This window comes from Mobula hypostoma, chromosome 19, assembly GCF_963921235.1.
Source record: "Mobula hypostoma chromosome 19, sMobHyp1.1, whole genome shotgun sequence".
Taxonomy (NCBI): Eukaryota; Metazoa; Chordata; class Chondrichthyes; order Myliobatiformes; family Myliobatidae; genus Mobula; species Mobula hypostoma.
The window spans coordinates 23,558,021-23,573,740 of record NC_086115.1 but is presented as its reverse complement, the minus strand read 5'-3'; the positions used below and the strand labels follow the sequence as shown (position 1 = coordinate 23,573,740).

The window sequence follows — 15,720 nt, the reverse complement described above, 5'->3', positions numbered from 1 at the left end:
GTGGAAAAGAAATGACACTGGACATCGTGCAGGATGCCGTACAGGGCGAGCTGCACTATGCTGCTAGTGTAAGGTAAATGAGAAATCCCTGCCAACCGACTTATCTGTCTTGTGCTGAGGCAGGCTGTCTCTGTGTAAGTCCTTGTGTTTAAGACAGATGTGACATACATGGAAGCAGTGGATCGACTATTTTAGAAGCAATGGCATCTCATTTAAAGCACAATTAAAACTGGCAGAATGTAATGTTAATTGGATCCAAGGCACCCATTTACAATTCTCAGTTTCTTTGTGTAGCTTAGCAGTGAGTGGCACTCTTTAACAACATACTGAATGTACAAAAGCAGCTATTAACCAAGTGCAGAGCCACAGAAAGCAATGGGATAACTTGTAACAGGGAGGAACGTCTGTGGGTACTGTCAGCAAGTCCAGGAGCCTGGTTTCTATCAAGCTGAATCAGGCTGAGGTCACCTAGATTTGTCCTGTGTGGGCCCACCTACCTGCGCAGGGTTGAACGAGCTGACCTCTATGTAACTAATAGCAAGCCAAGGGCCCAGCGCCAAAGAAACCTGAGGCAGTGTATCTGCGCATAGCCACTCCCACCTCCCACCACCACTGTCAGAGCCCCCTGTTAGCCTCTGACAGATGGCAAAGCCATGTCTGGAACCTTTCATTTACTCATGGGGAAAGAAATGGCATGGTTAGCTGTGGTGGCAAGGATCTGCTGCAGAACAGGTCTTTGATGGTTGTGCAGAACCAAATGTTTAGCTCACCAGAGGGTCTGCTGGAATGTTTGCACTCACGGATCATGGTGGTTGATGTCACAGTGTTGACTGAAGCCCAGGCAGCTTCCGGCAAAGGCCTGAATGTTCCAGTGAAAGGTCAAATTGCTGCCACTGCGGTTCTAGGATAACCAAAACAGTCAGAGTGCCTTCTCCCAAGCCAACGTTCCAAAACCAAGGACCTAACTATTCTCAGCTGGTTACAGTGGGTTGGTCACATTTTTCCCCCTGAAATAGACACTTTGTTCCCAGCTCTGTTATAGGAAAAGATGACCAGGATGATTTGGCAGGAGAATGCGTGGCTGATGAACTAGAGCAGGGGCAGGGGTTTAGATTTATGAATCATCAGGATCTCTTCTGGGGAAGGTATGACCTGTACAAAAGGGATGGATTACACCTGAACCCAAAGGGGCCAATATCCTTACAGGCAGGTTTGCTAGAGCTGTTCAGTAGGGTTTAAACTAATTTCGCAGGCGGTTGGGGATCAGAGTGATATGGCTGGGAATGGGGTAATTGGTTTACAAACAAAGGCAGTGTGTAGTGAGACTGCCAGGAAGGGCAGGCCGATGATAGGGTAAAATTGCAGTAAACGGGGCGATTTGTAATGTAAAAGGGGGACAAAATCGAGAAAGGTGAATATAGGACTGAAGGTGTCATACTGGAATGCACGCAGTATACTGAATAAGGTAGATGAACTTGTAGCACAATTACAGATTGGCATGTATGATGTTGTGGGCATCACTGACTTGCATCTGAAGGAAAATTTTACAAACGCGTATAACTGGGATACATATTGTATCAAAAGGATAGGCTGGTAGGCAGAATGGGGTGGGGTGATTTTGTTGATAAAAATGAAAGGGGTGACTTAGGATCTGGAGGTGTTGAATTGTTGTGGGTAGAGCAAAGAAACTGCAAGGGTAAAATGGAAATAAAATGATGGAAGTTATATACAGACCTCCGAACAGTAGCAAAGATGTGGTCTACAAAATTACAACAGGAGATAGGAAATGTATGTTAAAAGGGCAATATTACGACAGTCATGGGGGTTTTCAATATGCGGGTAGTTTTGGGAAAAGCAGGCGCTGGATCCCAAGAGGTGGAATTTGTAGAGTTCCTACAAGATACCTTTTCAGAGAAGCTCATGGTTGAGCACACTAGGGGATTAGTTATTCTAGACTGGGTGCTGTGCAATGAACCAGAATTGATTCGAGAGCTTAAGGTAAAAGAACCCTTAGGGGCCAGAGATCATAATATGATAGAATTCACCCTGCTATTTGAGAAGGAGAAGCTAAAGTCAAATGTATCAGTATTACAGCGGAGTAAAGGGAATTACAGATGCATGAGAGAAGAGCTAGCTAAAATTGTTTGGAATCTGACGCGAGCAGGGATGATGGCAGAGCAGCAATGGCTGGAGATTTTGGGAAAAATTCGGAATGCGCAGGATAGATACGTCCCAAAGAAGTATTCTAAAGTCAGGATGATGCAACTGTGGCTGTCAAGGGAAATCAAAGCCAATATAAAAGCCAGAGAGAGGTCTTATAATAGAGAAAAAAGTAGTGGGAAGTAAGAGGATTGGAAAGCTTTTAAAAACCAACAGAAGGCAACTAAAACATGTATAAAGAAAGAAAAGATGGAATGCGAAGATAAGCTTGTCAATAATATTATAGAGGATACCAAAGGCTTCTTTGGATATATAAAGAGAAAAAGAGAGGCAAGAGTAGATATCGGACTGCTGGAAAAAGATGCTTGTGTGGTAGTAATGAGGGACAAGGAAATGGCACACAAACTGAAGAAGTATTTTGCATCATTCTTCACTGTGGAAGACATTAGCAGTATGGTGGATGTTCGAGTGTGTCAGGGATCAGAAGTGAGTGCAGTTGCTATTACAAGGGAGAAGGTGTTTGGGAAACTGATAGGTCTGAAGGTAGATAAATCACCTGGACTGGATGGTCTACATCCCAGGGTTCTGAAAGAGGTGGCTGAAGAAATTGTGAAGGCAAGATTCTTTCAAGAATCAATAAATTCTGGCATGGTTCCAGAGGACTGGAAAATTCTAAATGTCACTCTACAGAAGAGGGAGGCAGAAGAAACCACAAGGGTGGCTTGAGAGGAGTCACACATGAGACTGCATAAATAAGTTTTGAGCCCATGGTATTACAGGAAAGGTACTAGCATGGACAGAGCATTGGCCGATTGGCAGGAAGCAAAGAGTGGCAATAAAGGGAGCCTTCTCTGGTTGGCTGCCAGTGACCAGTGGTGTTCCACAGGGGTCTGTGTTGGGACTACTTCTTTTTACGTTACATGTCAATGATTTGGATGATGGATTTGATGTCTTTGTGGCCAGGTTTGCAGACAATACAAAGACAAGTAGAGGGGCAGGTAGTGTTGAGGAAGCAGAGGGGCTACAGAAGGACTTAGAGCAACACACACAAAATGCTGGAGGAACTCAGCAGGCCAGGCACACCTCTGGAAAAGACTGCAGTTGACATTTCGAGCCAAAACCCTTTGGAAGGACAAGCAGATTAGGAGAATGGGCAAAAAAGGGCAAACAAGTGACAGGCGGAATACAGTGTTGGAAAGTGTATAGCCATGCACTTTGCTAGAAGAACTAAAAGCGCAGACTAATTTCAAAAAAAATTCAGAGAAAATTCAAAAATCTGAGGGAGTCATTGTGCAGGGATTCTGAAAGGTTAAGTTGCAGGTTGAATTGATGGAGATGAAGGCAAGTGCCATGTGAGCATTCATTTTGAGAGGTCTAGAATGTAAAAAACGTTGTAATGTTGAGACATTATAAAGCACTGGTGAAGCCTCACTTAGAGAATTGCAAGCAGCTTTGTAGCCCCTTATGGATATGTTGACGTTAGAGAGGGATTTAGTCAAATGATTCCCGAATTTAAAGGCTCAACATATGAGAAGCGTTTGATGGCTCTGGACCTGTAATCATTGGAATTCAGAAGAATGGGGGGCGGGGAGGATCTCATTGAAATCTATCAAATGTTAAAAAGCCTCGATAGAGTGGATGTGGAGAGGATGTTTCACACGATGGAGGAGTCCAGGACCAGAGGACACAGCTTCAGTATAATGGGACGTCCACTTAGAATGGAGATGAGGAAGAATTTCTTGAGCCAAAATTTGTGGTGAATGTGTGGAGCTCGTTGCCACAGGCAGCTGTATAAGACAAGTCATTGAGTATAGGCAGAAGGTGATAGGTTCTTGATTAGTCAGGGCATGAAGGGTTATGGGCAGGAGGAGGAGATTGGGGTTGAGAGGGAAATGGATCAGCCATGATGAAATGGCAGAGCCGACTTGATGGGACAAATAGCCTAATTCTGCTTCAATATCTTATGGTCTTAACGTTGATCCCAAAGACTGCCTAAACAAAAAGTGGTGTCACCACCGTTCTTAAGGACTTCAAAGATAAACATCCACAAGATCCTGGAGGAACTCAGCAGGTCAAGCAGCATTCACGGAGAGGAACAAACATTTGACATTTCAGGCCAGGACCCCTCAGCGAGCCTGGATGTTATAACAGTTCCAATCTGTCCCACAACAACCAGTGGACTCAATGGAGGAAAAGTAAGGAGTGCGGAGGTATTGATAAAGGGAGGTATTGAGGTGACTAGCATCTCCCAAGCATTAGAACATAGAATGTGGCACTGGACAGCCAGTTTAGCCCATGACATTGTGTCAATTTATACCAAATGTCCACTTCCTGTGTATCATCCCAATCCCTCCATTCCCTTCATATTCATGCGCCTATCTAACAACACCAATCTGCTTGATTCTCCCACTGATCTTGGTGAACTCATTTCAGGCACTTACCACTCTCAACAGAAAAATAAACCTGCTCATCACATCACCTTTAAACATCCTTCTTTTCACCTTAAAAGAATGCCCCCTGGTGTTTGGCAGTTCTGTTCTGGGGAACAGATTCTGACTGGCCACATTATCTATGCCTCTGATAACTTATTAAAAAAAAACCTCTATCGCTTCTCGCTCAGCTTTCAATTCTGCCTGTTATTAGTTCAATAACAGCCTTCTGCTGCTACTCTGTCATCTACAGGCCATCCAGTTCCATTTCCAAACTTGCAATTCGCCCTGAATCTTGTATGTCTTCATCTGCCTACTTAAGTGCCAATAAGTGGCGGTGCTTTGCTCGGAATTGTCAAATATTCTTGTTTAGGACAACTACAGCCAAAAATCCACAGTCACATCTCTGGGGACTGCAGCAAGCAACATCTTTAAGATGTTTTAAAAAAATCTATCAATCCTCAAAATCGACTGACCCCAGATGGCAGACTTGGCTCGCAAGTACAATTCTCCTTTAAGAAGATTAAGTGTAGAAAGCTGGATGGTCTGCAGGTATGATTGAAATGCAGAGAGAGGCCTTAGAGCCCCACTCCCTACTATCCAACTGGCAAATGGGTATTCTCTAGAAAATAAAACTAAATACCTCAGATCAAGATTGCAATACCAGTAGGACATTGGGGACTGCTGTATACTTTGCTTCAAGGGTACATGGCTAACTACCACCATTTCAGATACAGAGCTGCAGCCCGAATGCTTCACCATCCACTGAAAAGACAGGACAGCTGAGTCTTTTAAAGGTAGAGGTGGAGTATGTTTCATGATTAACTCATTGTGGTGCACAGACAAGATGGGTTGTGTCTCAATCCTGCTCACCTAACCCAGAACATCCAGTGGTCAAGTGCCATCCTTTTCATTTGCCAAGGGAGTTTTCTGCCACCATCCCATTAGCGGTGTGCATTCCTCCTCCGACAGGCACTGGAGGAGCTCCACACCATGATCAGTAGTCACAAAACAACGCACCCTGATGCCTTTCCAGTCATTGTGGAGGATTTCAACCAGGACAACTTGAAGTCATCTCTGAACATCTACCACCAACATACCAGAGGCACCAATATACCAGAACACTGTTATACCACCATCAAGGACATACCATGCCATCCCACACCCGCATTTTCAAAAGTCCAGTCACTTGGCTATTCTTAATGCCTGGCATACAGGCAGAGACTAAAGAATGCAGCACTAGTGGTGAGGACCAAGGAGGCAGAGAAGTGGTTACAGCACTGCTTAGAGTTGGTGGACTGGACAACATTCAGGGATACATCTTCCAATCTGAATGAATACACCACAGTTGTCACTGACTTCATCCAGACCTGTGTGGATGAGTGTGTGCCTTTGAGAGTGTACAAGACATGAACCAGGAGATTTATAGTTTGCTGAGGGCTAGAAATGTGGTACTCAAGGCTAGCAATTCAGAAGTCAGGACACAATCTGTGGAAGGCTATTTTAAGTGTGAAAAGCAAATCTGATTGAGGTTAGAGGGGGAAATCGGATGCACATCAGCTCAGGCAGGGTTTGCAGGTCATTACCTCCTACAAAGTGAAACCTAACATCACGAATGGCTGTGATGCTTCACCCCCAGATCAGTTCAACACTTTGAAAGGGAGAATAACTCTACACTTGTGCAAATCCCTGCAGCATCTGGTGACCCTGTGATCTCTGTCTCAGAGGCTGACGTCAGAGCATCTTTCAAGAGGGTGAACTCTCGCGAGGCATCAGGTACTAATGGCGTACCTGGCAGGGGACTAAAAACCTGTCCAGCTGAATGGAGAGAGTGTTCAAGGACATCTTCAGTTTCTTCCTGCTGCAGTCAGAGTTTCCCACCAGCTTCAAGAGGGCGACAATCATACCAGTGCTCAAGAGTAGCAGGGTGAGCTACCTCATCAACTATCAACCAGTTGCACTCATATCTACTGTGATGAAGTATTTTGAGAGGGTGGTCATGGCCAGAATCAACTCCTGCCTAAGCAAGGACCTGGACCCATTGCAATTTGCCTATCGCCACAAAAGGTCTACAGCAGATGTTATCTCACTGGTTCTTCACTGGGTCTTGGATCACCTGGACAACAGCAATTCCCCTTTAAGAAAACAGAGCATGGAAAGTGGGCAGGTATGATTGAATTGCAGAGACCTTAGACCCCCATTCCCTACTGTCCTACTGGCTAATGGGGCGCCTGTGAAAAATAAAATACTTACTTTACATCAGGCTGCTGTCTGTTGATTACAGCTCTGCATTCAATACCATTGTAACTTCAGAATTAATCTACAAGCTCCAAAGCCTGTGCTTCTGTACCTCCACCTGCAACTGGATCCTTGACTTCCTCGGCAGGAGACCACAGTCAGTGCAAGTCAGAAATAATATCTCCTCCTCGCTGACAATCAACACTGGCACACCTCAATGATGCATGCTTAGCCCACTGCTCTACTCTCTGTACACCCACGACCGTGTGGTCAGGCACAGCTCAAACACCATCTGCAAATTTGCTGATGACATGACACAACTATTGTTGGCAGAATTTCAGATGGTGAGGAGGAGGCATACAGGTGTGTGATAGATCAGCTGGTTGAGTGGTGTCACAACAACAACCTTGCACTCATTTCAATAAGACCAAAGAATTGATTGTGGACTTCAGCAAAGGGTAGCTGAGGGAACACAAACCATTCCTCATCAAGGAATCAGCAGTGGAAAGGGTGAACAGTGTCAAGTTCCTGGGTGACAACACATCCAAAGATCAATCCTGGGCCCAACATATTGATGTAATTACAAAGAAACGCCACAGCGGTTATATTTCATCAGCTGTTTGAGGAGACTTGGAATAACACCAAAGAGTCTCGCAGATTTCTGTAGCTATACCCTGGGGAGCATTGGATCTGCTATGGAGGGGTGAGTGTACAGGATTGGAAAAGTGTGCAGAAAGTTGTCAACTCAGCCAGGTCCATCTTGAGCACTAGCCTCCCTCAGCACCCAGGACACCTTCAAAAGATGATACCTCAAACTGTGCCATCGAACCCCCTCACCCAGGACATGCCCCCTTCTCATTGCTACAATCAAGGAGGAGGTACAGGAGGCTGAAAGTACACATTCAATGTTTTAGGAACAACTTTTTCCCTCCACCATCAGATTTCTGAATGGACAATGTACACTACCTCAATATTTTTTGCTCCCTTTTTGCACTACTTACTTCATACATATATATTTTTAATCTACGGTGGATTCTGATTATTTGGGACACATTGGAACCAGTACATATTGGCCCAATTAAGCAGCTGGCCCAATTAGCTGAAGTTTCATGTAAATAGCTTAAAACGTATAAAAATGACAACTGAGTAACAAATAATGTATTTAAAAAACAGAACAAACAAGAACACTACTAATACTACAACTAAAAAATGTGTATTATTTCCTAAATGTTATTTATGGCAGAATTCATCTAGTGTATGCTGTCACGTTCTTTTGATTGACTACAAATGAACAATATTAGCAGAGACACTTATTGCAAATAATTGACTGTCTTCATAAAATCCTTTTGACAATTGCATCATCCAAATCTTAATTTTCATTGTAAGATGATTATCAATACTTTTGAATTCTTTGTAGTTCTTAATTTGTTGAAGTAGTGAAATTGTTTCATTTTTACTCCTATCCACTTCTGGCATCTCCAAGCCCGAATGTTTGAAACTGCAGTGAACAAAACAGTTATGAATTGTCTTACTGCTTATTTCCTGTCAACTATCAGTGACAAAATACACTGTGTTTGGAACACAAACACATACAACTGATGCTATTTGAAAAAAAAAATAGCTCTAAGCACAGTGTAGTGTCCAATGGCCACACAAGTGCACTCGACTGATGTTAGTTAGATGTTGTCCCCGTTAAGGGCACAGTGGACCAAATAAACAAAAGGAATCCTGGCTATCTTCTCAATTAGTTTTTGTTCTTTAAGGATTGTCCCAAATAAGTAGCTGCCCTGATTAACCAATAGCCCAATCCACTGTATTTCTCATTGTAATTTACAGTTTTTTAAATATATTGCAATGTGCTGCTACTATAAAACAACAAATTTCACAACATATGCCAGTGATAGCAAACCTTAATCTGATTCTGAACCTACCACGAAGGACCTTATCAAATACCTTATTAAAGTCCACTACCTTACCTCAACAAGCTCCTTTGTAATCTCCTCAAAAATCTTACTATGCTTTAGGACGTGATCTACCCTGCACAAGGCCATGCTCATTGTTCCTAAGCAGGCCATGCCTTCCCAAATGTGAAAAAATTCTATTTCTCAATATCATCTCCAATTGCTTCCCTACCACGGATGTGGTATATGCTCACTGCCCTCTAAATCCTTAGGTTATCCCCATTTCCTTTCTTAAACAAAGGTAAAAAGATATGCTAATCTCCAGTCTACTATGACCTCATCATTTCCTGGTAAGAACACAAACGTCTTTGTCAAAGCCCCAGTAATCTTCTCAACTAGTTCTTTTAAGATTCTGGGATATATGCCATCAGATCCTGGGGGCTAATATGTATTAACATTTTTCAGTTACCTCCTCTTTAACTTCAAAATGTCCCAGCAAATTAGCATGCCTGAATCTGTCTTCACTATTCACCAAATCCTTCTCCTTGGTAAATACCAACATAAGGTACCAATTCAGTATCTTATCTACTTACCCTGGTTCCAAGCACATATTCCTTCTTTTATCCTTGGGTGGACTTTAGTTATACTCTTTAGTTATCCTCATTTGAAACTTTTTTCTCAGCCTTTCTGGGGGAACGTTAATACATATTAGCCCCCAGGATCTGATGGCATATATCCCAGAATCTTAAAAGAACACTTTCTAATGTAAAGTAAGATGATGAGGATTACTCTGGGGACCAGAACAGTTTTAAAATCATAGCTTCAGAAATTATACATCAGGCTATTTTCTAGGCACCCCAACATTTCTCATTGTAGAATATGAAGTTTTCAGTAGTGCCTCACTGAAATACTAACATCTCCTTCCTGCTGCAGTAACTCAGTCTCGTTTAGCACCTGATTACTTCACCCCTCCTCCATTGAATTGTGAAATCTTCCTTTTCTGGGTATCTCAGGAACTCCACCACAAGTGGGCTACTGTCTTGCTGAGAGTGAGGGCAAATTGCATGCATAGCTTAAGGCGAAACAAAACTGGTCCACACACCAGCTTTGGCCACAGTGAATTCTAATTCCCTCTACAACGTACAGCTCTGATTCACAATGAATTTGGACTGTATATACTTGTGCACAGCAGCATAGCACTATTGTAAGGCCAGGGACCTGGGTTCAATTTTGCCAGTGTCTGTAAGAAGTTTGCATATTCTCCCCATGATCATGTGGGTTTCCTCAGGGTGCTCCGGTTTCCTCCTACACTCCAAAGACATATTTGGTTGTTATGTTAATTGGTCACATGGATGTAATGAGGCGATTTGGGGGTATGGGTTCCATGGGCCAGAGGGTCAGTTACCGTGCTGTATCTAAATACATGGATATCCAGCCCTTTTAGTGAACTGATCCTTTGCCCAGCATTTGTGATGGACGCAGAGCACACATGGGCAGCTTGAGCCTCCTCCCCAAAACAAATTTGTAAATATTACACTACTCCTCATGGTCAGGGTGCAGTAATTCCCAAATTTTGCCACAAATGTGGAAGCTGAGCAGTTCTGTTGTTGATACACATACCCAGGAGAGCATGTGGATCAGGTCCTCCATTAGGGATGTAAAAAAAGGACGAGCGCATTCAACTTCCCAAACCTGATGGATCATTGCATGAGAACGTGCTGATCTGCCCTCAATTCCAACAACTCAGCTTTGTTCTGTCTTCAATAGCATCTTAACCCAAGAATAAAATGTTGATGTGCATACAATGATTCAATGTGTTAAACAATGTATTAATTTAGAACTAAAACATCTGCATTACTATCACAATTCACTTTCCACGCAGTGATTTTCAAATGTTGACTGTACTTTCTCCCCCATAGATGCCGGCTGGCCTGCTGAGTTCCTCCAGTATTTTATGTGTTACTTTAACCATAATGGGTTACGTTTTGCTATCTTCAAGAGGGGAAAGATAGCAACCGTCAAGAAAGAAGCTTCAAATCAGACTTTAGTATTTGCTTTCTTCCCATGTCAGACCATTTTCAATACACTGTACATTAGGTGATAACCTTGACTTGACAAAATAGCAGCTGAACATTCCATTCAGCATTAGTTATTTACAGTTCAAGATCCTGAATTGTTTTTCCTGAGCTTGAAAGTTTTCCCCTTTCAACATGTTACCATGAGGATTAAGAATAAAGCAGCTCATTCTCTGGGGTTTCATATCTTTAACCAAATACCAAGGCAAAGTGACCTTTCTACTGTTTAAAATAATAATAGACACATGAGAGAGGAATATTGAGAAACAATTGTTGAAAAAGAAAGATATTTTGCATATTAATGGTATTTTATGCAACATACTATCTTAAAAACAATATTTTATATGTCAAACTCTATTATTGTCATAATTAAAGTTCAAAGTAAATTTATTATCAAAGTACATATATATCACTATGTACAACCCTGACATTCATTTTCTTGTGGACATAGCCAATAAATCAATAGTAGAATAATATCCATAAAATAAATCAAGGAGAGACCACACTAAGTTGGGCATTCAACCAGTGTGCAAAAGACAACGAACTCTGCAAATACCAAAAATAAAGAAATGATATTAAATATAAATAAGCAATAAATATCAAGAGCATGAAATGAAAACTTGTCAGGACACTGAAGCAGGGACCCAATCGCAGTGTTCGCACTGTGATATTTACTGAGTAGCAAATCCAGAGGGGCAACAAAGTCAGCATCAAAGTTCAGGCAGAGATAAAAAATTCCAGAGAAATCCTAAAACCAGAATCGGGAAACAGGCAGAGTCAATATTCAGATGGACAGAGTTCCGATACAAATGCTGGAAAGGCTCAGGAAAATTCACTGGCACAATCTGGCAACAAACAGGTGAAAACACAGGACTGAAATACACTGAGCAGTAAACAGAGAGGCAGATGATAGGTGGAGCACAATGAGACAGAAGTGGCAGCAAAACAGGTAATAATGAGAAACAGGTGAGAGGTGGAGTACTCAGTAATACAGGGGCCGGAGCAGAGCAGGAGCAGGGACAGGAGCACATAGGGCATGAAAACAAACAAGAACACATGGCAATACAAAAGCACAGACTGAATGTTAGGGGGAAAACACACAAAAAGACAGTTCATCTGCAGATACTGACAAAGCCATAGACTGTGGGAAAATTCCAATGATGGGGCAAGTGAAGTTGAGTGAAGTTATCTTCTTTGGTTCAAGAGCCTGATGGTTGAGGGGTAATAACTGTTCCAGAACCTGGTGGTGTGAGTCCTGAGACTCCTGTATGATGGCAGCAGTGAGAAGAGAGCATTCCTGCCCAATTTCTAATTGTAAAGGGTTATATTTAACCATCTGCAACTGAGAGAATGTATTAACAGTGAGCGCTCACAACAAGAGTGCAGAAAATTACTCACTTGGCACACTCAGTACCCCTTACGTCTTCTGATTCTCCAAGTATAACTGGCTGATAATCATGCACAGATAGGCATCCTAAGGTTCCAATAAGCAATATTAGCAGATGGCACACTGCATCAGGAATGCTAACAGTGCAGAATTAGAGATATCTAGTCCTTAAGTAAGCAACAGTAGTAATTTACGCAGCATTTTAAATGCAAGAATGAAGGACTGAAAATTCCATTCATGGGACAATATTCACATGATTAAGCTATAAATTAATAAAAAACAAAGGTTTATCAAATGAATCGCCAAATCTGCAGTTTCCATTCCATTCAGATGCTCTTTGCATTTGACATAACACAGAATCTCTCTGGCCACTACTTCAAAGTTCTTCGCTCATGGAGAGTCAGGATATTAACAGAAGGAACCTCCACAGCACATTGGTAACCCTGGTCCCAGGGCGTACATCTGGATGTGGCATAGCAGTTTCAGGTTGGTCCACTTTAAGCACGAATGATGGCTCTGTCATGGAGCCCAACACCCACCCCTCTGCAGGTAGCTCCCTTGTAGCGAATCAGAGAACAAATATAACTTTTATCCTGCAACCTGATCATCACAGGATCCACCTTCCCAACAATTCAAAGTCAAAGTCAATGGTGAAGTAGATTTATTATCAAAGTCACCATATACTACATTGAGATTCATTTTCTAGCAGGCATTCAAGGAAAATAAAGAAATACAGTAGAATTCATGACAAACTACACATAAGCAAAGGCTAAACAATTATGTACATTTAACAGTTACTGAACAATGATGAACTATTATGTTAAACTCTCTGATGTCCTCACCCATACATGAAGCTCGATCACTAACAAAATGTTACAATGCTTCCCTCTCACAGGATCCCTCCCAAAGAGCTGTGGCCTGCCTGTTTTCTCAAAGAGCAAGAAATGTGGAAGGCGTCCCTGTTGGTGGTTTTTCAGAAAAAAAATCATCTACCTACCTCATACTTACAATTTAATAGCCTTTTCCAATTTCTAGACCATCCCATCCCAGGGAATTTTAGATCAGTTGAATAAATGCTCTGTCATACATGTACAGAGGCTTACAGCACAGAAGCAGGCTATTCGTCCCAAGCTGTCTCTGCTGTTTTTTTATGCACCACTCAAGTCTCCTCCCACTTGAATTCCATGTAGTACTTCTGCCCCTTTCTCCCTTGTAAGCTTATCTTGTACCTTCAACTTACCCATACTATTTACTTCAATATATCTCTGTGGCGATGAGTTCCTATTCCATCAGTTGCTCAGTTAAAAAAAAATAACATTTCCTGAACCCTATATTAGACAACTTGAAGCCCACTATATCGATGTTTTCTGATTTCACTCTTCCACACAATTCGAAGCAATCTATCGGAGCTTGTCAAAAACTTAAATACCTCAGTTGGTCAGTTTCCCTTTTCAAGAACAGGTGATCAGGCGATTTCATTCCTGATCAATACTATTTCACATTTCTGAATATTGTGAGTTTTTTATATCCTCTCTGGCATGCTTGCATCACTTTTTAGTGTGGTGACCAGAACTGTGTGCAGTACCCAATGTCTTCACTGATAATTCATCACCTTTGGAAAAATAAAACACTTCAAGTTTTTAAGTAGTGAGGGATACAGGAGGGAGAAGATGGTTGGGAACTATGTAATTTAAAATTTTGAGGATGATTTGAGGGAAAAAATGGAATTCTTCAAGGAGGAAGTGATGAAAAAGCCCAGAATTCTCAAAGAGCTGTAAAGCTTCAGAAGATTATAGAGATGGTGAAGCATAGGTTTTCCCACTTTAACTAAACTCATACAGACCTTCGGAAGAGTGCTGGTGAGAGGATCTGGTACAGAGATAAGCACAGTTACCTGGGAGAAACGCTGCTGAGAAATCTGCAGATTAAATCTGCATGAGCAATCTCTCTGATCCTGTTCTGAAAAGATCTACTTTGCCAACTTTGTTAGTGCCACTGCTGTGGATGGTTACAGTTTTGAAAAGGAGAACCAGTGGAATCTAGCCATCAAGGAAACCAAACGCCATCCTTCAGGAAGATCCAAGTCATGTGGAGAAGGCAAACACTCACCCTGATCATCAGAACAGCACTTCGGATATCACGAACTGCATCGTAGACCTTCCTGGAGGACTCCACAAAGTCACTGTCATCAAACTGGGAAGTGGATTCCCTGCCGAGCTTTTCCAATGCAACATTCACTTGTGCGACAAACTCTGCAACTGCTAGGGAGAAGTAAAAATGCATACTGCAGTTAATATATGCAGTCAGTACACTCCCACTGAACTTAGAATCATAAAATCTTTCAGCACAAAGGAAGCCATTCTACGTATGGTTGCTGAGCCTATTTATTGAAAAAATTATTTAGCTAGTTGCAATTAAGTCTCTTTCCCTTAAGCTCTGCAATCATTTTCCCTTCTATTATCTGAGCAATTTTTCAAAGTTATTAACTAAATATATTTTTGCCATCAGATCACTTATTATGATCTTAATATGGCATTGCAAGAATGCCAACCACCAAAGCATGTCACTGAAAGGTAGGATACTTACATGAACAGCTCCCCTGCAGGGATATAGAGCTGAGAACAAAAGCATATAGGCTGTCACTGGGTTAGGATCACTCGACTCACAAAGAAGGCCCAGTAATATTATTAAATTCAGAAGTCCGACATACAGTGGTGCTAGAAAGGTTGTGAACCGTGTAGAATTTTTTCTAGTTCTGCGCAAATATGACTTAAAATGTGATCAGAACTTCACATATGTCCTACAACTAGATAAAGATAACTCAATTAAATAGATAACATAAAAACATTATACTTCTTCATTTATTTATTGAGAAAAATTACCCAACATTGCATGTATTTGTTCGAAAAAGTTTGTTAACCTCTGGGGTAATGCCTTCTACAAAAGCTATTTGGAGTCAGGTGCTCCAATCAATGAGATGAGATTGGAGGTGTGGGTTGTAAATGTGCCCTGCCCCTATAAAAAAAACATACAGTCAGGCTACTGACAGAGCCTGCTCTTCTCAAGAAAGGTCTGTTTATGTGAACCATCCCTCGATTAAAACAACTTTCAGAGGGCCTTAGAGAAGAAGAAATGTAGAGATACACCAAGCTGGAAAAAACTACAAAAGCACTTCTAAAGATCTGAGCGTTCATCAGTCCACAGTAAGAGAAGTTGACAACAAATGGAGGAAACTCAGTACTGTTATTACTCTCTATAGGAGTGGGCATCCTGCAAGGATCACACCAAGAGCACAACATGCAATGCTGAAAGAGGTGGAAAACAAACCAAGAGTAACAGCAAAAGACTACAGAAATCTCTAGAACTTGTTCATGAGTCCACTACAAGAGAAACACTGAACAAGAATGGTGTTCATGGAAGGACACCATGGAGGAAACCACTGCTCTGCAAAAAAAACATTGCTGCACATCTCATATTTGCAAAAGACCAATTGGATGTTCTACAACACTTCTGGGACAATATCTATGGAC

General features: G+C 41.9%; 1 protein-coding gene across 3 annotated transcripts in view; it reads right to left on the bottom strand.

Moving 5' to 3' along the window:
* Positions 1–15,720, bottom strand: part of LOC134358902 (catenin alpha-3-like) — an 812,224-nt gene that overhangs the window by 192,288 nt on the left and 604,216 nt on the right. For 2 of the 3 annotated variants that reach the window (XM_063071542.1, XM_063071544.1), the window contains one exon: positions 14,300–14,451. In XM_063071542.1, the coding sequence (XP_062927612.1) occupies positions 14,300–14,451 (152 nt within the window). The remainder of the gene's footprint in view (positions 1–14,299; positions 14,452–15,720) is intronic. The other variant, XM_063071543.1, reaches the window with a different exon arrangement.